Source organism: Triticum urartu, chromosome 4A, assembly GCF_056163025.1.
Source record: "Triticum urartu cultivar PI428250 chromosome 4A, HENAU_Tu73, whole genome shotgun sequence".
Classification (NCBI taxonomy): Eukaryota; Viridiplantae; Streptophyta; class Magnoliopsida; order Poales; family Poaceae; genus Triticum; species Triticum urartu.
The window spans coordinates 276,575,032-276,597,243 of record NC_141876.1 but is presented as its reverse complement, the minus strand read 5'-3'; the positions used below and the strand labels follow the sequence as shown (position 1 = coordinate 276,597,243).

Below are 22,212 nucleotides of genomic sequence, written 5' to 3'. Positions count from 1 at the left end.
TGGGGGCTAAAGCCGACGACTGGCCAACTCTTAGATTTAATAAAACAGCCGCACAAGAGGTAAAAAATTTAAACAAACAACAACCATTATAGTACATATCAGCTTTGTTTCATAATACAGGATGGGATAACATGAATCTCTTCATTCAAAGATAATATCTTTTGCACACTGGCCCTCTACAATGCGGGATCCCTTCAGGACATCATCAAAATACCGCTCGGGTGTGCGGTGCTCCTTGCCCGCGGGCGGTCCCTCGGTCGCGAGATAGACGGCATCCATCTTCGCCCACTACACCTTGACACAGGCGTAGGCCATCCGCGCACCTTCGATGCAGACCGACCGCTTGATGGTGTCAAGCCGAGGGCAGGCGTCGACCAGCCGCTTCACGAGCCCGAAATAGCTGCTGGGTATGCCTTCCGCGGGCCACAGACAGATTATCAAATCCTTCATGGCCGATTCGGCCACCCTATGTAGTTCGGTCAGCTGTTTCAGCTGATCGCTAAAGTGCACCGGATGCTCTGGTGCAGGTATTGCTACCAGAATAGCTTCTCTGTTGAGCTCCCCTCTTCGGCTCGGAAGAACTTCGCAGCATCAGTAACACTGCGCAGCAGATCCGCAAATGCTCCTGGAGAACTCCAAATCCGGGTCAGTAAGAGGTACCTTTTCTTCACATATTTTCTCTACATAATAAAGGCCTTACCCGCCGCGATTTTCCTGGCCTCCTGGATTTCCTGGAGGGCGCCCTGGGCTTCAACCCGGGCCTCTTGTGTGCTTTGGTGGGCCTTAGCAAGTTCGGACTCTTGGACCGCAATCTTACGCTCCAAGGACTCGCATTTCTTTACGGCGTCCTGGAGCTCCCGCTGGACCTCCCCGCCCCTTGCCTTGGCTTGTTCCTTTGCTGTTCTCTTTTGGGCCTCGGCCAGCGCTCTCTTAAGGGTATCCACCTTGGTCGTAGCTCCTGTGAAATATCATGATAACATGATCTACACAAACAATTCATATATTTCTACATCTGAATAGGCCATTGCATACCTTGCTTGTCCTCTAGTGGTTTTTTCACATGGCCGAGCTCTTCCTCGGCCTGCTCCAAACTCTGCTTTAGTTTGGAGACTTTGGCAGAATAGGAGGTCGCGGCCATCATCAACACCTGCTTATTCACATAGACATATATGTTTAGTCTCCTGCGAAAATTATTTGATCCTCTGTCCGGATTCTCTTTTCGAGCACCAGACAGAGTCTCAGGGGCTACTGTCTATACTATGACATCCTTTTTTGCATAATTACGTCACATACCTCACAGCCTGTTAGAAGGCTGGTGCAGGCTTCAGTCTGTCCGCTCTTAGCAGACTGAACCCTATCAACCACCGTACCCATGAGGATATGGTGTTCCTTAACAATGGAAGCACTTTGCAGCGCTTCCAGTAAAGTATCTGGTACCTCCGGATGGACAGAGGTCACCGGCGGAATAGGTGCACCTCCTTCTTTCGAAGGAGGCTGCTTGCCTGATTCCGGAGCCGTATGGGCCTCCGGAAGAGTATTCGGCTGGGGGCGAATTGGATATGGCCACCATCGCCAGTCTCCAGGGGGATTTGTTCCCCCATGTGTCCGGCGGCTGAGGTGTGACCCTCTAGCGCCACCCTGACGGCCTCCTGTACCTCTCCTTGGCCTAGGAAGGTCCTTCGGGACAACACCTCGGCATCACCCGTGGCCTTGGGAGAAGAGGTCGCCGGAAGTGACCCGATGTCCAGCACACTTGGATCCAGTGAATTCCCCAAAGATGAGGATTGTTGGGGGCGTGGGCCGGACTGCAGCGCATGATTCCACATATTAAAACCATGAAGTAAAAAAGTGGGATATATGTGTATATTAGTGCCTTTGAGTACATACGATTTAGTTAGGGGCTTCTCCCTGGGGTGCCATTCGGAGCTGGTATTAGTGTCCAACGCGGAGTTATCCATGAGGGAGACCCTCCCCTTCTTGGATGCCTCTGCCTCTAGATTCACCGGCGGAATAGGTGCACCTCCTTCTTTCGAAGGAGGCTGCTTGCCTGATTCCGGAGCCGTATGGGCCTCCGGAAGAGTATTCGGCTGGGGGCGAATTGGATATGGCCACCATCGCCAGTCTCCAGGGGGATTTGTTCCCCCATGTGTCCGGCGGCTGAGGTGTGACCCTCTAGCGCCACCCTGACGGCCTCCTGTACCTCTCCTTGGCCTAGGAAGGTCCTTCGGGACAACACCTCGGCATCATCCGTGGCCTTGGGAGAAGAGGTCGCCGGAAGTGACCCGATGTCCAGCACACTTGGATCCAGTCAATTCCCCAAAGATGAGGATTGTTGGGGGCGTGGGCCGGACTGCAGCGCATGATTCCACATATTAAAACCACGAAGTAAAAAAGTGGGATATATGTGTATATTAGTGCCTTTGAGTACATACGATTTAGTTAGGGGCTTCTCCCTGGGGTGCCATTCGGAGCTGGTATTAGTGTCCAACGCGGAGTTATCCGTGAGGGAGACCCTCCCCTTCTTGGATGCCTCTGCCTCTAGATTCGTGGAGGCTGTCCTTTTCTTCCTTCCCCCTCAGGGGGAGAGTTGCTTTCCGCCTCCTCCTCGTCGTCCTCGGTGGTGGGGGAGGAGTGGGTTTCGGCGTCTTCGGACATCATGCCAAAGTGCCTTTACGGCGAAGGCCGCCTCTTCCTTCTTGGCCCTTCTTATGGGCCTTCTTCTCCAGTGCATGGTAGGGTGCCGGAACCAGCATCTTCATTAGAAGTGGGATTGATGGGTTTTCTGGCAGCGGAGCCGGACACTGGATCCACTCTGCCTTCCTTGTCCAGCCCTGGAAAGACACATGGGGAAGCTTAGACATCTTCCTTGAATGTACAGGTGAAGGATACACCTTCAAACACGAAAAACTTACCCGACTGGCGGGATGGGTTAGGTTGTATCGACGGTCCTCGGTCATCTTCAGCCATGTCTCATTGGCCTTAAAAAGCACCTTCCAGATGCATTCGTATGTAGCACCGAAGAATTGTTGCAAGGTCTGGTGCTTGGCCGGATCAAAGTCCCACAAATTGCAAGTCCGACTTTGACAAGGAAGGATCCGGCAAAAAAGCATCACCTGGATCACATTGAAAAGCTTGATGTTCTTGTCCACCATGATCTTCATGCAAGTCTGCAGCGCGGACTCCTCGTCCGACGACGCCTAGTCCAGGCCCTTTTCTAGCCAGGAGGTAAGCCGCATTGGGGCCCCGGACATGAATTCGGGAGCCACGGCCCAGGTGGTGTCACGGGGCTCTGTGACGTAGAACCACTGCTGCTGCCACCCTTTGACAGTCTCCACAAAGGTGCCTTTGGGCCATGAGACATTGGACATCTTGCTCACCATAGCACCTCCACACTCAATGTGTTGACCACCCACCATCTTCAGCTTCACATTGAAGGTCTTCAGCCACAATCCGAAGTGGGGTGGGATGCGGAGGAAGGCCTCGCACACGACAATGAATGCCGAGATGTTGAGGAAGGAGTTTGGGTCCAGATCATGGAAATCTAGCTCGTAGTAGAACATGAGTCCACCGACAAATGGGTGGAGAGGAAATCCCAGCCCGCGGACGAAGTGGGGGATAAATACCACCCTCTCATGAGGCTCTGGGTGGGGACGATCTGCACCTTGGCCGGAAGCCGGTGGGCGATATCCTGGGCCAAGTACCCCGCTTCCCGGAGCTTCATGATGTCCTTCTCCGTGACGGAGGAGGCCATCCACTTGCCCTACGCTCCTGATTCGGACATGGTTGGAGTGATTTTTTGAGGAGGAAAGGATGGAATCTTGGGCGCTGGATCTCGAGAATGGGTGGGCAGAGAGAAACAAGGCATGGGTGAAAGGGTGAATCCTTATCTCTTTATAAAGGCAGCGAATATCAAGCGCCTCCCCCATTTGCCTTAGAACACGCCTATTCCCCAAGGGCCATGCAGATGGCGCGGTTGGATTACCCACGCCCGTATTGATGAGAATCCCGCAATCAGGGGACATGATCTCTGCTTCAACAAGATGTGCCAATGAAAACCTCATCTCGAAACATGGAGCGGGAGGCTAAAAAACAGTACAAAATAATGACCAGGCAGGGACGTGGCGTCTCGCTACAGAAGTTGTCAGTAGCTGGGACCCATGAAATATTATACTCTCTACGGTTGTGTGTGGTACTTGTTTTGCAGAGTCGGACACATTTTCTGTGTCCGAGGTCTACTTGGAGTATTCGGATGAGGAACCCTCCTTGCAATGCCGAAGACAGTCTACGCGCCGGACACATTGTCATTGAGGCCTAGATTAAGGGGTCCTTGGGCGTCCGGGCTATGTGACGTGGGCCGGACTGATGGGCCATGAAGATACAAGACAAAAGACTTCCTCCCATGTCCGTATGGGACTCTCCTTTGTGTGGAAGGCAAGCTTGGCGTTCGGATACGAAGATTCCTTCCTCTACAAAATTGACTCTGTACAACCCTAGGCCCCTCCGATGTCGATATAAACCGGAGGGTTTAGTATGTAGAGGCAATCACAATCATACATGCTAGACATGTAGGGTTTAGCCATTACGATCTCATGGTAGATCAACTCTTGTAATCCTCCTATTCATCAAGATCAATCAAGCAGGAGGTAGTGTATTACCTCCATCAAGAGGGCCCGACCCTGGGTAAACATCATGTCCCCCGTCTTCTATTACCATCGACCTTAGACGCATAGTTCAGGACCCCCTACCTGAGATCCACCGGTTTGGACACCGACACCTTCCCTCTCATGCACCTTAAAATTGTTTTGAACAGCCACCTGAGTGAATCTGCATCCTCATCTCTTATCAGGGTGAAAGCAAAGAATGTAGTTTGCAAGTGGTTGTTAGTAACCACGAACACCCGAAGTGGTACATGGTACTTGTTGCTCTTAAATGTGGTGTCAAACGTCATGCAGTCACCAATGTCTTGGTATGCCCCTCGGTAGCATCCGTTCGCCCAAAACTTGTTCTTCACTTTGTCGGACTCATCAAGCTGTATGTCGTCGAAGAATTCCTTGTTTATCGCTTTCATCTCCCTAAAGAAGTTGATAGTCTTTAGGACATTGTCCACATCATCCATCCTTGAATTCTTTGCTCTCCAGCATATTAAAAGCGAACAGTCAATGAAAAATACATGTTGAACTAGCATCAGGTCATGCGTTGCGTAATCGGTTTGTACTGACAGAGGAAAAAAGAGGGAGGTGGTCTGGGAGGAGAACAAGTTTGTTCTTATGCGTTAATCATGTCTTTGGCATTCATTACGAGGAGGTAGCCACTGAGGTCATCGCCGCCCAGTATGCTCATGATTTGCATGTGTGCAATGCCTTTGAACTGCACGTACTTGACGTACTCCAGGATTGTGCTGTCAAAGTTTTTGTGGGAGTGCAAGAAGACAAGCATCAGGGGGCTGACCACTAGCTTGTTGTTGTCTTCCCAGCATATCTCCTTTACGAAAAGTGTTCCATCCTTTTCCTTCTTCATCCTCATTTTAGCCTTGCAGTTAGTCCTGGCAGTGGTCTTGCTCCTCTATCTATTCACATCTAAAACCTTTGATTCATAGACTCCATAGCATGTAAAATAAAGGTAGAAGATGTTGTTAACCTTAGAACCTTCCGTGACAGAAAAACCCGTGTGCTTTGCATAGAAGTTGTAGAAGTCCTTTGCTTCTTTAAAATTATCGAACCGCATCTCTAGCCTTGGCAGAACATAAGCTTCAATGGTAGGGGGTTGCACGCAACAGTGAGCACATAAAAGACAGTGATGAAAATGTTAGATGGGGTGGTCACAATACTATGGTATGGACCGTGCTTGTATGTTTTTTCTAAATGGATACTTACACGTGTATAGCTCTATGTTGCATCCAGTGTTTGTTGTTCACCCTGGTGTATGGGTGCAGGTGGTGTCACCCTCGGCACATGCAGCAATGCATCTCTTGGAGGGAGCAATGTTGATGAAGCTCTCCATCTTTCATTGTATGGACGTATTTGCGCAGATTTGTTGTGAGGTTGCTCCTGCCTATACGGCTCATGTCTGTAACTTTGCACCCTGATAGAGTGGTGAACATTCCTGTCTCTTTGACCTGGTCTTCCTGTCACAATCGCTTTTGTAGCACGGATGATTGATGTTGATGAAGCGATTGGTGGAATCCTGAGTGTCCTTGCCTTTCAGCATGCCCCATGAAGGAAAATATTTGTTGTTGGGGACATTGTGGACCTTGTTTCACCCCGGCAGTGGCAAAGCTTGCATTCCCAGTAAGCGGGGTTTGCTAAAGAGAAGAACCAGACTGTGCTTCTTATGATTCTGGTCTAGTTTGAAATTTGCCTGAATTGTTGAAGTATCCGGGGACTATTTCTGGTGTTACCCAACCAGGTGGCGCCTCATATCCGCTTGGCTCATCACCAAACCCTCCCTGTGTGTGCTCCATTGCATGTTTCTGCAATGACATTCAACAGTTTTCGAATTATTCTTTCTGCATTTTTTCCTACAGCTGATGGGTAACAAGTCATGTACTGAAAGGTAACATATAAGTTGAACTTGCAACACTAGACGTTATTAAACTTTGTTGTCTATTCTCCCTGATGTACTTTTAGTTAAACTGATGGATGGACATGTTGATCACTAATGTACTGATGTACTGTTAGCACTAATGCATCGCTGTAGGTTAATGAACTTATGCATGTTTTTTATGTTTTCCCCTAAAACTGATGTATGCACATTTGGTGCACTGCTGGCAAACCTGAACATTGTACTTGGGAGTAGTTGGCAGCTATGAAACTGATGCATGTCTTTTGTTTTCCACTTGAACTAATGCATCTACATTAGAAGTACTCCCAGTTTCTTTATCACATAACTTACTGTGTAACATGTGTATTTAATCTTTTTAGCAACATTCCTTTCCTTGTTCAAACTAATGCATCTACATGACATGTACTATTAGTAATCTCAACATATGACTTGCAGTGGTAGTTGAACCTTTTATGTGTTATTAAGCTACCTGAACTAATGCATAACTTTATGTCTTTTTTCTGAAACTGATGCAAGCACAATAGAGGTACTGACTGTAACCTCGATATCAAAATTGTGTATCAAGTAGCAAGGACCAAATGAACTGATGTAAGAATATGCGACGTACTATCTGCTTCTGCATCATAGAACTTGCAGAACAACACGGGGGTATATGATTTTTTAAAGTGGGACTGATGAACTTATAGTGCGACATCACATGCATCTAGTGTTTGAACTGAGTGATCTAGCGTGCTTTTTCTCACACAGTCACATGCATTAGCATTGGACTAGGCTTTGTTTGTGAATCAGATTCAACGGCAACAGTTTCTCAAATCAGAAATTTTTCAAGATTTTGTAGGGGAAAGAAGGAATCACCTGTAAACGGACACCGACAAACCTGTCGTCCTACTCACTAATCGCGGTGTGGTCTTCTTGCTGGTGGGGACGGTGTTTTGGGATGAGTTTTGCAGGCGGCGCCATTGATCCCGACGTATGGAGCTTGGTTGGAGGGGGAGGATATGCAACCACCTTCACGACGTTGCCGGATCCGACGGTGACCCTCCACGCCGTCGAGGCCTCCCTTTTCTCAAGCTACCGTCGTTGCTCGCTTTTTCATGGTGATATCCACAGAAGAGGAGAGGAGGCGGCAGAGTAGGTCACGGATCCGACGGTGGAAGAGCGACCTGTCATGACACCATGGGCTCCCACGTTTCGGCTGCCGCCGTCGCTCGTTCGCCCGCGACTACTACCTCCGGCAGTAGGAGGCGGGTTAGGTTGGGGTGGTTGGGGAGTTTCTACGCCATAGGCTCTTGGCGCGTCACGCCCTTATAGGGCCGAGGGTTAACAGAATAATATGCTAGCTCGCCATGTTCAGGCGTTTGGTGTATCTCCTGGCTTCGGCGGCCTTCCTCTCGCGCTGGACGAGGAAGAATCACCGGTGTCGGTGACGAAGACCTCCACGTAGAAGTCCATTCCGCTGGCGGGAACGCAGCCGCCGAGGGAGAGGGGGGAGTTGGAGAAGTCAAGTACCTCGCTGGGGTACTCGTCAGCCATGGGCGCATCGGAGATGTGCAGCGCGGCGAAGGAGGCGGCGAGCGCGTCGATGACATCGTCCGCCAGCGTGACGGGCTCGTCGGAGTCGGAGAGGAGCCCCGTCTGGAGCATGCTTCCAGCCAGGACCTCGAGCTGCCCCACGGTGGGCGCCAACTATCATGGTGGGCGCACGGCAGAAGCCAAGGGATGGCTAAAGAGAGGAGGAGGCTTGAGGGCACTAGTGGGCTCCGGAGACGAGGTCGGCATGAGCAAGCGCGGGACGTAAAACATACCCTGGTTCGGGTCTCTCCGGAGAGATAACACCCCTTGTCCTGCCGAGTGTGATTTATATGTAATAGTACAAAGTTGCTCCTAGAGCTTTATGGAGGAAGAAGGAAGGCAGGCCAAGGCTGCTCCCTCTACTAGTGTGGCTAGTCTGGTTTGTTGTGTGATCGCTATCGTTCCCGTCATCCCCGTATGCATGAGGGCTCCTGGGGGTTTTCTAGGCCAACCTCCCAGGGGTACAATGGTAATGTTTCAGGGCCGTGGGGCCGGGTTGTCATCGTTCAGGAATCCGGTGCTGGGTGATACGTGTCCAACGTATCTATAATTTTTGATTGTTCCATGTTGTTATATTATCAATCTTGAATGTTTTATAATCATTTTATAGTAATTTTATATCATTTTTTGGTACAAACCTATTGACATATTGCCAGGTGCCAGTTCCTATCTTTTCTGTGTTTTTTACATCGCAGAAAATCAATATCAGATGGAGTCCAAATGCCACGAAACTTTACGGAGATCTTTTATGGACCAGAAGGAACAAGTTGGGCCCTGGTAGCACATGGGGGGAGTCCCAAGGAGGGGAGAACCCACCAGGGCGCGCCAGGAGGCCCGGGCGCGCCCTGGTGGGTTGTGCCCACCGCGGGTGCCCCCGGACCACCTCTTTTCTCTATGAATACCCAAATATTCCCAAAACCCTAGGGGAGTCGACGAAATATTCATCCAGCCGCCGCAGAGTCCAGAACCACCAGATCATATCTAGACACCATCTCGGATGGGGTTCACCACCTCCATTGGTGCCTCTCCGATGATGCATGAGTAGTTCTTTGTAGACCTTCAGGTCCGTAGTTAGTAGCTAGATGGCTTCATCTCTCTCTATTGATTCTCAATACAATGGTCTCTTGGAGATCCATATGATGTAACTCTTTTGCGGTGTGTTTGTTGGGATCTAATGAACTTTGACTTGGTGATCAGTCATATCTTTTTATATCCATGAAAGTTATTTGAGGTTCTTTGATCTCTTATATGCATGATCTATTATAGCCTCGTATTTCTTCTCCGATATTTGGATTTGGTTTGGCCAACTTGATCTATTTATCGCAATGGGAAGAGGTGCCTGAGGGAGTCCTGGACTAAGGAGTCCTCGGGCGTCCGGCTTGTTAGCCATGGGCCGGACTGATGGGCTGTGAAGATACGAAGAACGGAGACTGCACCCGTGTCCGGATGGGACTCTCCTTGGCGTAGAAGGCAAGCTTGGTGACCGGATATGTAGATTCATTTCTTTGTAACTGACCTTGTGTAACCGTAGATCCTCCCGGTGCTTATATAAACCGAAGGACTTAGTCCGGAGGGGAGAGATTCATTATCATAGCCATAGAAGCTAGACCTCTAGGGTTTAGCCATTACGATCTCAAGGTAGATCAACTCTTGAAATACTCATACTCATCAATATCAATCAAGCAGGACATAGGGTATTACCTCCATAGAGAGGGCCCGAACCTGGGTAAACATCGTGTCTCCTGTCTCTTGTTACCATCGACCTTAGACGCATAGTTCGGGACACGCTACGCAAGATCCGCCGGTTTTGACACCGACATTGGTGCTTTCATTGAGAGTTCCACTGTGCCGTCAACGAAAGGTTCGATGGCCCCTTCAATCGTCCATAGTGACGCTTTCCAAGGAGAAACTTTCCTCCCCGAACATATCTTCGCGTTTGGCGGCTTCGCACTGCGGGCCAACTCGTTTGGCCACCTGGAGCAGGTCAATAGCTATGCCCCTGGCCATCAAGTCAGATTTGGGAGTTTGAACTACGTGGCGGACATCCGTAGAGATTTAATCTTCGCCGGATTCGAGACCGCAGCGACCGCTCCCGGTCACCCCGATGATCATGACCTAAATCTGTCACCAGACCACATCCAGGATATCGCTCTTGTAACAGCTCTGGCCGTAGAGCAGGAGCAGACTATGCCATCCAAGGACGGGAGGGTCAACCACACCATGGAGGCCACAGATTCCACGGCATTGGAGCCGCACATAGACTCAAACTCTCACAATGTCTTTGTCACTGGAACTCCGGACTCATCTCCGGCCGTAAGTTCCGAACCACGTGAGCCCGCGGACGCCGAACTTGATCGCTTATCGATCTTTGAGTTCAGCCCCGCAGACATCTTATAGCACTCGCCTTTGGGCGATGTGCTAAACTCGTTAAAGAACCTATCCTTGGCGGAGGACTCATAGCCAAACTATCCGGTTTGAACTAGGGGCTGATGGGGGAGAATTTTGCTTCCCACCCGCCACCCACTTCATAGCCATGGTCGAGGATTTGACCGACACGCTTGATTACTACTCCGAGGACATCGACGGTATGGACGACGATGCCGGAGAAGAAGAGGCCCAGAACCCGTCGTTCACCGGACGCTGGACGGCCATTTCCTCATATGATGTATACATGGTGGATGCACCAAAGGAGAATAGAGGCGATGATAAGGAAGATCCAGCTGAGGATAAACCTTCTGAAATACAATCCAAGCGCCGGCGTCAGCGGCGCCGCTCTAAGTCACGCCGCAGCAAAGACAGCAACACCGACACAGGAGAAGATAACACTCCACAAGGTGCCGAAGACAACGAAGACCCCATTGACACAGCTAATGAACAAGATGAACGGGAAGATGGGCGAGCTAGCCCTGGTAAGCAGGCCACACCTGAAGACTCAGAGGACGGAAGTTATCTTCCGCCCTCCAAGGATGAGGTGAGCCTCGGCACTGACGATTTCATTGTGCCTAAGGAACCTCTTGATCAGGAGTGCTTCAAGCGCCAACTAATCGCCACTGCAAGGAGCCTGAAAAGAAGCAGCAGCAGCTTCAAGCTGACCAAGATCTGCTCAATGATAAATGGTCCAATGTCCTAGAAGCCGAAGAATATGGCCTCAAGCTCCCAACTAAAAGCTACCCAAAGCGCAAATTGCTACCTCAGTTTGACGAGGAGGCCCCGAAATACATAGCTCCATCGTACAATGCGGCTGACCGACCACGTGACAAAACGGCAACTCACGCCGAACACTAGCCAGCCCCGCCTCATCGCATAGGTAGAGGTAAATTAGCCCACGGTCATACATATGACCTCCGGCAAAACCTGAACAATTAAGCAGGACATACTAGATCAATCTACGGATCGCGAGGACGTGCCTCGGCACGCGACGATGGCCACCTATTCGGACGTGACAAACTTAGTCATGTGTGGGCTGAAAACCGCAGACGGACTCCATCAGAGCTACGCTACGATACAGCCTGATATAGAGGCGCCGCACACCGTAATTGCTTCACTGATGAGGTCCTGGATCATGAATTCCCAGAAGGGTTGAAACCCTTGAATATAGAATCATACGATGGAACCACTGACCCCGCGGTGTGGATCGAAGACTTCATTCTCCACACTCATATGGCCCATGGCGATGACCTCCACGCCATCAAATACCTCCCTTTAAAACTCTAGGGGCCAGCTCGGCACTGGCTCAACAGTCTGCCTGCAAATTCTATTGGCAGCTCGGAGGACTTGGAAGAGGCCTTCCTCGATAACTTCCAAGGTACATATGTTCGACCTCCGGACGCTGATGACTTAAGCCACATAGTTCAACAGCTCGGAGAGTCCGCCAAGAAATTCCAGACTAGGTTCTTGACAAAAAAGAACCAAATTGTCGATTGTCCGGATGCCGAAGCCCTAGTAGCCTTCAAACACAGCATCCGCGACGAATGGCTCGCTCACCACCTCGTCCAAGAAAAGCCAAAATCCATGGCAGCCCTCACGGCACTCATGACCCGCTTTTGTGCGGGCGAGGACAGTCGGTTGGCCCGTGGAAAAAACAATGCAAGCGACACCGGCACCCCTGAAGCTAAAACTAGCAAAGACAAGTCTCGACGCAATAGATACAAGCGTCGAAACAACAGTGATAACACCGAGGACACGACAATCAATGCCGGATTCAAGGGCTCTAAGTCCGGTCAGCGGAAGAAGCCATTCCAAAAGAACAATTCAGGCCCATCCAGCTTGGACCGCATACTTGATCGTCCATGCCAGATTCATGGCACCCCAAACAAGCCACCCAATCATACAAATAGAGATTGCTGGGTTTTTAAACAGGCCGGCAAATTAAACGCCGAGAATAGGGAAAAGGAATTGCAAAGCGAGGACGATGATGAAGAACCCCAGCAACTGAACACAGGGGGACAGAAGATGTTTCCCCCAGGTCAAAACGGTGAACATGATATACGCTAGCCACATCCCCAAGAGGGAGCGCAAGCATGCGCTCAGGGACGTCTACGCGATAGAGCCAGTCGCCCCAAAATTCAATCCATGGTCGTCATGCCCGATCACTTTTGATCGCCGGGATCATCCGACCAGTATCCGTCATGGTGGCTCAGCCGCACTGGTCCTAGACCCAATAATTGATGGGTTCCACCTCACTCGCGTCCTTATGGACGGTGGTAGCAGCCTCAATCTGCTCTATTAGGATACAACGCAAAAATGGGCATTAACCCATCTCGGATCAAGCCCACAAGGACTACCTTCAAAGGAGTCATACCAGGTGTAGAGGCCCGCTGTACGGGCTCAATCACACTAGAGTTTGTCTTCGGATCTCCGGACAACTTCCGAAGCGAGGAGTTAATCTTCGACATCATCCCCTTCCGCAGTGGCTATCACGCACTACTCGGACGAACTGCATTTGCTCGATTCAACGCAGTACCACACTATGCTTATCTCAAGCTCAAGATGCCCGGTCCACGCGGCGTCATAACAGTCAACGGAAAAACGGAACGCTCCCTCTGTACAGAAGAGCACACATCTGCCTTAGCAGCAGAAGCACAGAGCGGCCTTCTCAAGCAGAACCTTAATTCGGCTGCCGAGCCCACGGACACCGTTAAGAGGGTCTGAACTACTCTGCAGTAGGAGAGCTCGACTCGTCAGGAGCTCGACTAGCAATCTGGCCTCTGTCTCAGTCCCGATCAAGTGGTGGCATTCGTGTCGCATGTACATAACTACGCACTCAAAATACCATGGGCATAGCTAGCTTGTGGTCCATAGTGTGGCTCAACCAACATCGGATACACACATAATTTCACTTTTACTTGTTTCCTTTTCAGGTCTCAATCCCACAGGCACCATCTGGTGGTCTGGTCATCGGTCCTCTTGAAGGATAAACACACCAAGATGGCGAGAAACGCAGACATATGGGGGACTTTTTAGGTGATTCTGTTAACGATAACTCTACCTATTTTTCCGGACCCACATGCAGCTCTCCCTTGGTTTCGGCATGTCAAATAGCATGTTGCTTATCGCACTACCTGTATCAATGCGCCTTGACGTACTAATTAAATTACAATGAGAACAGTTTGCGGCTGGAGCTGTAGGACTCCAGCTTTTTACCTTCGTACCTTTTCTATTTTCTTTCTCTTTTTCAGCTCCCCTGTGGATAACCCTATCAGGTAGCACCCTTACACTTTGGCATGCTTGATGTTTTCCAGGGGCTTCATAGCACCCCACACGACGGCAACAAAAGTCCGAACAATTTTATAAGTATAGTTCGGTACCCCAAATTTAGCATTATATGCATTGGCTCCGAATCATGTCTTTGGACAATAGTTGGGTTGCCCGGCTCCTGTGCTTGCTAACTTACGTTCCACTATATCGGCTAAGGTAGTAAAGGGAGAACTACTGCGATTTTTCCTTGGTTTATCCAAAGGAGCACCTCAGTAGAGAAAGCCGAAAACTGACTATCACGATGCGGCGAGAGCCGGTCAGCTGTTCGGAGGTTGCAAATCGTTGGAGATTTCTTCCGCATTACGCGAAGGATTGGTACTTCCCGATCAGACGCGTATAGAACTCTAGTTCGGGTACTAGGGGCTGCGCCCATATTTTTATTGTCGCACTCCTATGGCTATGTCAGGGTGTTACAGTCGCATAGTCTAGTTGCCTGGTTCGTTGCGCTAAACAACTCCTTCAAGGACCATCTAATTGGATCAAGATTGTTTAGATTCCATCCCGAACACCCCCGTACTACCTACGTGGGGGCAGAAGCCGGCGACTGGTTAACCCTCAGATTTCATACAACACGGCTGCACAAGAAGTAAAAAATTAAAAATATAACAAGCATTATATTGCATAAACACTTTGTATCATCATACAAGGCAGAGGGAGCTCGAATACATTCATTCAAAGATAGTGTCTTTCGCACAGTGATCTACAACAATGCGGGATCCCTCCAGGACACCATCAAAATACAACTCGGGTCGGCGGTGCTCCTTGCCCTCAGGCGGCCCCTTCGATACAGACTGACCACTTTATAACCTCAAGCCGGGGGCAGGCATTAACAAGCCGCTTCACATGTCCGAAATAGCTGCTAGGTATCGACGCGGCAAGCCATAGTCGGACTATCATCTCCTTCATGGCTAGCTCGGCCGCCTTGTGCAGCTTGACCAACTGTTTCAGCTGGTCGCTGAAGGAAACCAGATGTTCGGGTCCAAGATATTGAGACCAGAACAGCTTCTCCGTAGAACTCCCTTCCTCGGCTCGATAGAACTCGGCAGCGTCTGATACGCTGCGTGGCAAATCCGTGAACGCCCCCGGAGAGCTCCAAATTCGGGTAAGTAAAAGGAACGCTTCCTTCACAGACTTGCTTTGCATAATGAAAGCCTTACCTGCTACGATCTTCCAGGCCTCCTGGATTTCCTGAAGGGCGCTCTGGTCTTCAGCTCGAGCCTCTTGTACGCTTTGGCGGGCCTTCGCATGTTCAGACACTTGCGCCAAGGCCTTGTACTTCTTGACGGCGTCCTAGAGCTCTTGCTGAACCTCGCTGACCCAGGCCTCATGCTTCTCGCGCGCCGCGCATTCCTCAGTCTTCCCTAACACCTTGTTGAGGGCCGCCACCTCGGTCGTGGCCCCTAATAAAGTTCATGGCACTTTAGTCAGCACGAGCCATTCATCCTTCCTAAATATAAACGTAGGTTACTACATACCTTTGTTGTCCTCTAGCTGCTTCTTCACGAGGCCAAGCACTTTCTCGGCCCGCTCTAGGTTCTGCTTCAGTCCGGAGACCTCCGCGGTATGAGCAGCAGCAGCCAGCAGCGACACCTGCTTATTCAAATAGACACCTTATGTTAGACCCCTGTTCGGCTTTTCCTTTCCAGACACCGAACAGAGCATCAGGGGCTACTATCCACATTGTGATATTTTTTCTACAATTGTTACCTCAAAGCCTGTTAAAAGGCTAGCGCAGGCTCAGTCAGTCCGCTTTTGGTGGACTGAACCTTTTCGATCATCATACCCATCAGGACATGGTGCTCGTCCACAATGGAGGCGCCTCGCAGTGCTTCCAGCAGACTATCCGGTGCCTCTGGATGGACAGAGGTCACCAGTGGAACAGGCACACCTCCTCCTTTCGGGGAAGGCCGTTCGTTGGACTCTGGAGCCGTGTAGGTCTCCGGAATGGTATCCGGCTGAGGGCCGAAGGGAACTTGGCCCCCATTGCCATTCCCCATGGGGGCTTTTTCCCCCATTTGTCTGGCAGCCGAGGAGTCATCCTGGGGCGCCACCTTAACGATTTCTGGAATCTCCCCCTGGTCTGGGAAGGTCCTTTGGGATGCCACATCGTCATTACCCTTGGGTAAGGCAGAGTGAGCAGGCGGCGGAGACATGCTAGCCATCTCCTTTGAGTCTAGCAAACCCTCTATCGAGGTTCGCGGGGAGCCGTCGCGGGACGGACTGTAATGGCATAGTTTAAACATATTAATATTGTAAACTGGAAAGGCCAGGTATTGGGAGGTGCATAGGGTTTTGGTACTTACGAGGCAGCCCGAGGCTTGGTCCGGGGCATTCACTCCGAACTGCTTTCGACATCCCATGCGGAGTTATCCGCAAGGGAGCCCTTCCCCCTCTTGGGCGCCTTCGCCTCCAGATTCATGGAGGCCTCTCTTTTCTTCCCCCTCTGGGGGGGGGGAAGCTGCCTTCTTCCTCCTCCTTGCCATCGTCTTCGGCGGCCGAAGAGTCAGTCTCGTCTTCGGACGACATGTCCGAAGTACCCTTTCGGCGAAGGCCACTCCTACTTCCTTTCGCCGTCTTCTTGGCCTTCTTCTCCGGCACATCATAAGGCGCCGGAAATAGAATCTTCGTTAGGACTGGGGTTTCCTCATCTTCGGGTAGTGGAGCTGGACAATTAATCCGTCCCACTATGTCGATCTAGGCCTACAAATTGATAGGAAGGCTTAGGCTCCTTCTCAAAATATGCCAGTAAAGGCTATATCTTGCATACATGAAAGAACTTACCGAATTGGCATGGCATTTTAAGCTGAGCCCATGATATTCGGTCATGGGCGGTGGTGTCTCGCCGGCCTTGAAGAGCACTTTCCAGGTAAGTTCATGCATTGTGCCGAAGCGCTCTAGTAGCGTCTGGTGCTTGGCCGGATCGAACTCACACAAATAGCAAGTCCGGTGTTGCCACGGAAGGATCCGGCGAATGAGCATAACCTGGATCACGTTGACGAGTTTGATCCTCTAGGTTATCATGTTCTAAACGCACGTCTAGAGCCCAGTCAGCTCGCTCGAAGAGCCCCAGGCAAGGCCCTTCTCTTTCCAGGAGGTAAGCCATAGCGGAGCTCCGGATTGAAATTCGGGGGCCGCCGCCCAATTGGTGTCGAGCGGCTCGGTGATGTAGAACCACCCCAACTGCCACCCCTTCACCATCTCCACAAAGGAGCCTTCGGGCCATGTAACGTTGGGTATATTGCCCACCATGGCGCCTCTGCACTCTGCTTGTTGGCCTCTCACCACCTTCAGCCTTACATTGAAAGTCTTTAGGCATAGGCCGAAGTGAGGCGGGATGCGGAGAAAGGCCTCACACACAACAATAAATGCCGAGATATTGAGGATAAAGTTGGGGGCTAGATCATGGAAGTCCAGCCCGTAGTAAAACATCAGTCCGCGGACCAATGGGTGGAGAGGGAATCCCAGCCCGTGGACGAAATGTGCGAGAAACACAACCCTCTCATGGGGCTCTGGGGTAGGGATGGTCTGTCCCTCGGCCAGGAGACGGTGAACGATCTCCTTGGCCAAGTATCCGGCCTCTCGGAGCTCCTTGATGTCTTTCCTCTTAACAGTGGAGGCATCCACTTGCCACCAGCTCTGGATCCAGACATGGTTGGAGTGCTTTCTCCAGCATGGGAAGCTAGAGCTTGGGTGCTGGAGCTCAAGAATGGATGGACAGAGGAAGAAGGAGGCATGGGTGACTGAGAACGAATCCTTATTCCCTTATAAAGACTGCGAATGTCGAACGCCTCCCTACTCGCCTTAGCACTCACCTATTCCCAAGGGCTGTGTAAACGGCACGGTTGGGTTACCCACGCCTATATTGATGAGAATCCCGTAATAAGGGGACACGATCTCTGCTTTGACAAGATGTGCCAATGGAAATCGCATCTCGAAACACGGGATGGCAGACAAAACGGTTTGATATAGTGACCTGGCAGACGTGATGTCATGTTGTAAAAAGTTGTCAGCGGACTGGATTCATGAAAAATTATATTCTCTCCATGGTTGTGTGTGGTGTGAGTTACAGGTCCGGACACATCGGTACGTCCGAAGACTGTGTTGGAGTTTGGAAGGTGATGAGGACATCAATACCATTGTTACACCCACAGCCCCTACTGTTACATATACTGGACCAATTACTAGAGCTCGCGCACGCCAATTAAATTACCAGGTACTTTCGTTTCTTGGTAATGATTCTAATGTTCATGAGATTATGATGCTGCCTAAATTGGATACATTTGTTTTGCTTTCAAATGAAGGGCCTAGCTTGGAGAAGGATGAACATTGGAGCAAGAACACGCATGAAGTTGATGGCATGCGCAAGGGGATCAAGAACGGAGTTACAAGTGATGATTTCAGGACTTTGAAGCCGCCATAAGGAGTGCATGAAGCCATGGACGAAATATACAAGATGCCACTTCATAATATTCGTCCATAGGCTATTCTAGGTGCTGTGTCACCTTATTAATGGGCCAGGCCCATGTAATTTCGAAATACTTAAGTATAGGCTATTTTTAGAGTCCGTATGTGTGGGGAAATAAGAGTTAGGGTTGGTTTCGGACCCCACCCTCAAGGGCCACGAAATTCCCCTCTCTTCCTCCATATATACAGCCCTTAGGGCGTCGTTTAGACTTTGGGTTTTGTTTAGATTAAAAGTTCGCCATAGCTGCAACTTCGCGTACTTCGTTTGTGTCCAACGACCAGACCAAGACGTCACAGAACCCCACCTTGATCAATAAAGCTTTCATCTTATATTCGCAATATCCCGATTGCAATCTCAGTTTCTTGCTTGTTCTTCGTTTGCTCGCAGGAAACAAGCCTTCGTGGTCAGGTTGATCGTGCTCCGGCGTGGTCAATAACCCCTCGGAAGTTGGTTTAGCGATTGCTAAGGCGCGACGTCTCGCACGTTCGTAGTCAGATCGTCAAGGTCGACTCCCACAGAAAACGATAGCCACCATCTCATCGAAACATCGGGACACCTTTGCCTCTATCAAGTGGTATCAGATTTCCAGGTTGCTCGGTGAGATTTTACAGTTTTTCGTAGATTAGATCGAGTCTGTTCTTCATACCTACAGTCCACGAAAAAGCCACAAAAAAATTAGGGTTAGTTCATCATATCCGAACCAATCTGAGCCTTTGCATAATCTTTTTAGGGTTTTTGCTTTGTTGAATTTGCGGTTGCATCGTCGTGTCAAGTTGCTGGTCTTAGAGTCTAGTCTTTTAGAGTTTCGAGTTCTGGTCATAAGTTGTCACGCCGCCGCCGCACCATCATCATCGCCCATCTACCACTTTTTCTTATCCGCCATCGCTCTGAATCCATATCCATATACCACCACCAATCCGTATCCATATACCACCACCACTACCATATACCACCACCGCTGCCATATACCACAACTATATATCCACCACCAATCCGAGTTCTTCTCATATTAGGTTTGTTCTTGAGATCAATCTAAATTCCGAGTCGTGTTTCCTTGCCTGCGTAGGTCTCGGAAAAAAAAGAGTCTGGAGACCCCCGGGCAGTTTTTAGGCCAAAATTTTCACGGGCAAAATTTTTTTTCCCTAACCTATTTTTAGGCTTTTCTGAGTCTTTTGAGCCACGTGCCATCATAGTGATTTTTTGTCGCACTTTTTCGTCGTCGCTGCCCTGATTTTCGAAAAAAAAAGTGAATTTTTTTTTCGTGCCCATCCTATCAGTTTGACGAGGGAAGAGTTTTGAGACACTCGCCATTATAGTAATTTTTCGCAAAAAAAAGCGAAAAAAAAAGTTCCAGAAAAAAAAAAGAGGAGCGCCAAAAAAAAGTGGAGCGCAAAAAAAAAGCGAAAAAAAAGAAGTTCCAGAGTGTGCTTTTCCCTTATTTACGTGCAGCGCCGTGATTTTGTTAGTGTTCTAGGCTCGCGTCTCTAGCACGGTCTAGCCTAGGACCAGCACAGTACCGTCGTTGAGCGTTTATTCAACTTTGCATCTCTGAATTGATTATTGCTGACCCTTTTTGCTACCATACTATAAGCCTTCCCAGCTCCACATACCTCTACGTCGTGCGTTTGACTCTCCCTGGCAATCGCTCTATCCAAGCTTTTGAGAGTTTTGACTACAACGGTTGCCGATCACCGCCTGCTGCTGGGTAAGAACTGGTAAGAATTTGAGATTTGCTTGACGGATTTGTGACACCCGCCACCACCACCTCTTGTTAGTATTCTGTAGGATCATATTCTTGTGTGTTTTTCTATTGTTGCTAACCATGGCAGGATCACAAGCCGACGAGACTGACTGGGAGAACATGACGAATCAGGAGTTGCATGATAAATTTCAGCAAATGATGAATGGACAGGTGCAGGATGTGCTAAACAGATTTGAAGAGGCCATGGAGAAGATAGATGACATGGAGAAGACGTTCGAAACAAAGCTCGATAACAGGTTTAATGAATTGCTCGCGCGTCTTCCACCACCACCACCGGCTGCACCTAACGCACCTCTACAACAACAACAACGACGACTACCTACACATCATGAAACAGCCCTCCGCCGAGCGAGCCGTCTCCCTCTTGCACCTGGCCAAACTGTTGGTACTGCTGTTGCTACTTCTGTGGCTCCTGCTGCTGATGCGGAGGAGGATGATTTTGCTGGCGATTACGAGGATGAGGTTGATCAAAATCAGAACTACGTGCCACCACCAGCACAGCAACCATCAGGTCGTCCACATGCAAATAATGGCAATGGTAGGGCTCACCCTCAGGTACGAGATCACGACCATCTCCCTAAACTAAAATTGAATATTCCACCATTTGAGGGTAGATATGTTCCCTGATATATATCTTACTTGGGAGTTAGAAAATGAACAACGATTTACATGTTTACAATATCCCGAGGAGAGACGTGTTCCTGCTGCTGTTTGTGCATTCACTAGTTTTGCATGTGTTTGGTGGTCTGAGCATTGTAGATTATATCCCATTCCTGCTACTTGGGCTGCTTTGAAAACTGCTATGCGTACTCGTTGGGTTCCACCATATTATCAACGTGAATTACTTCAAAAATTGCAGCGCTTAAGACAGGGAAAAAATTCTGTAGAAGAATATTATCAGGAATTACAAACTGGCATGATTAGATGTGGTATTGTTGAGGAGAATGAAGCTAAGCTTGCACGTTTTATGGGTGGATTAAATAGAGAGATTCAGACGATTCTAGAGTATAAGGAGCATACTAATATCACTCGTTTATTCCATCTTGCTTGTAAAGCTGAACGTGAAGTGCAGGATCGACAGGCATTGGCGCGGACTAACTTTTCTGCAGGTCGATCTTCTTCATGGACACCACGTGCATCATCTACTTCCACACGTTCTGCTTCACCGGCGCCTCCGTCGGCTGCCACCTCCAACCGTGATACAATAAAGCGGGCACAATCACCACTATCTGCCAAGAGCACACCTTCTGGGCCTGCAAAGAGCTCTTCTTCATCCATGGCATCAACAGGGCAAACACATGATATTATTTGTCGACGTTGCAAGGGTGGAGGTCATTATGCGAGAGAATTCCCATCTAAGCGTGTGATGATTGTTACTGAGGATGGTGGGTATGAGTCCGCTAGTGACTATGATGAGGAGACTTTGGCTCTTATTACACGTGACGAACACGGTGGAGACGATTCTGATCATGAGACGCAATACATGGCTCCTGAAGATGCTGACAGGTATGAATGTTTAGTTGCTCAACGTGTTTTGAGTGTGCAGGTTACACAAGCTGAGCAAAATCAGAGGCATAATTTGTTCCATACAAAGGGAGTTGTGAAGGAACGTTCTGTTCGCGTGATCATAGATGGAGGGAGTTGCAACAACTTGGCTAGCATCGAGATGGTGGAGAAGCTATCTCTCACCACAAGACCACATCCACATCCTTACTACATCCAATGGTTCAACAACAGCGGCAAGGTTAAGGTAACACGTACTGTTCGTGTGCATTTTAGTATCTCTACATATGCTGATTATGTTGATTGTGATGTGGTACCGATGCAAGCATGTTCCTTATTACTTGGTAGACCATGGCAATTTGATAAAAATTCTATTCACCATGGTAGAAACAATCAGTATACTCTTGTTCATAAGGATAAAAATATTACTTTGCTTCCTATGACTCCTGATTCCATTTTGAAAGATGATATTAATAGAGCTAATAAAGCAAAACAGGAGAAAACTAAGAGTGAAAATCAGATTGTGGCAAAAGAATTTGAGCAACAAATGCAGCCTACTAATAATAAACAATCTAGTGTTGCTTCTGAAATT

At 49.4% G+C, this 22,212-nt stretch overlaps 1 protein-coding gene across 1 annotated transcript; it reads right to left on the bottom strand.

The window, feature by feature from the left end:
* Positions 1 to 4,741: 4,741 nt before the first annotated feature.
* LOC147975581 (protein FAR1-RELATED SEQUENCE 3-like) lies at positions 4,742 to 5,116 on the bottom strand. Its single transcript, XM_087520495.1, has one exon. It carries the CDS (start codon positions 5,114 to 5,116, stop codon positions 4,742 to 4,744), a length of 375 nt encoding a protein of 124 aa, XP_087376621.1.
* Between the last annotated feature and the right edge of the window lie 17,096 nt (positions 5,117 to 22,212).

Coding starts and splice junctions, on each gene's coding strand:
- LOC147975581 (XM_087520495.1), bottom strand. CDS start 5,116: ATGGATGATGTGGACAATGTCCTAAAGACTATCAACTTCTTTAGGGAG.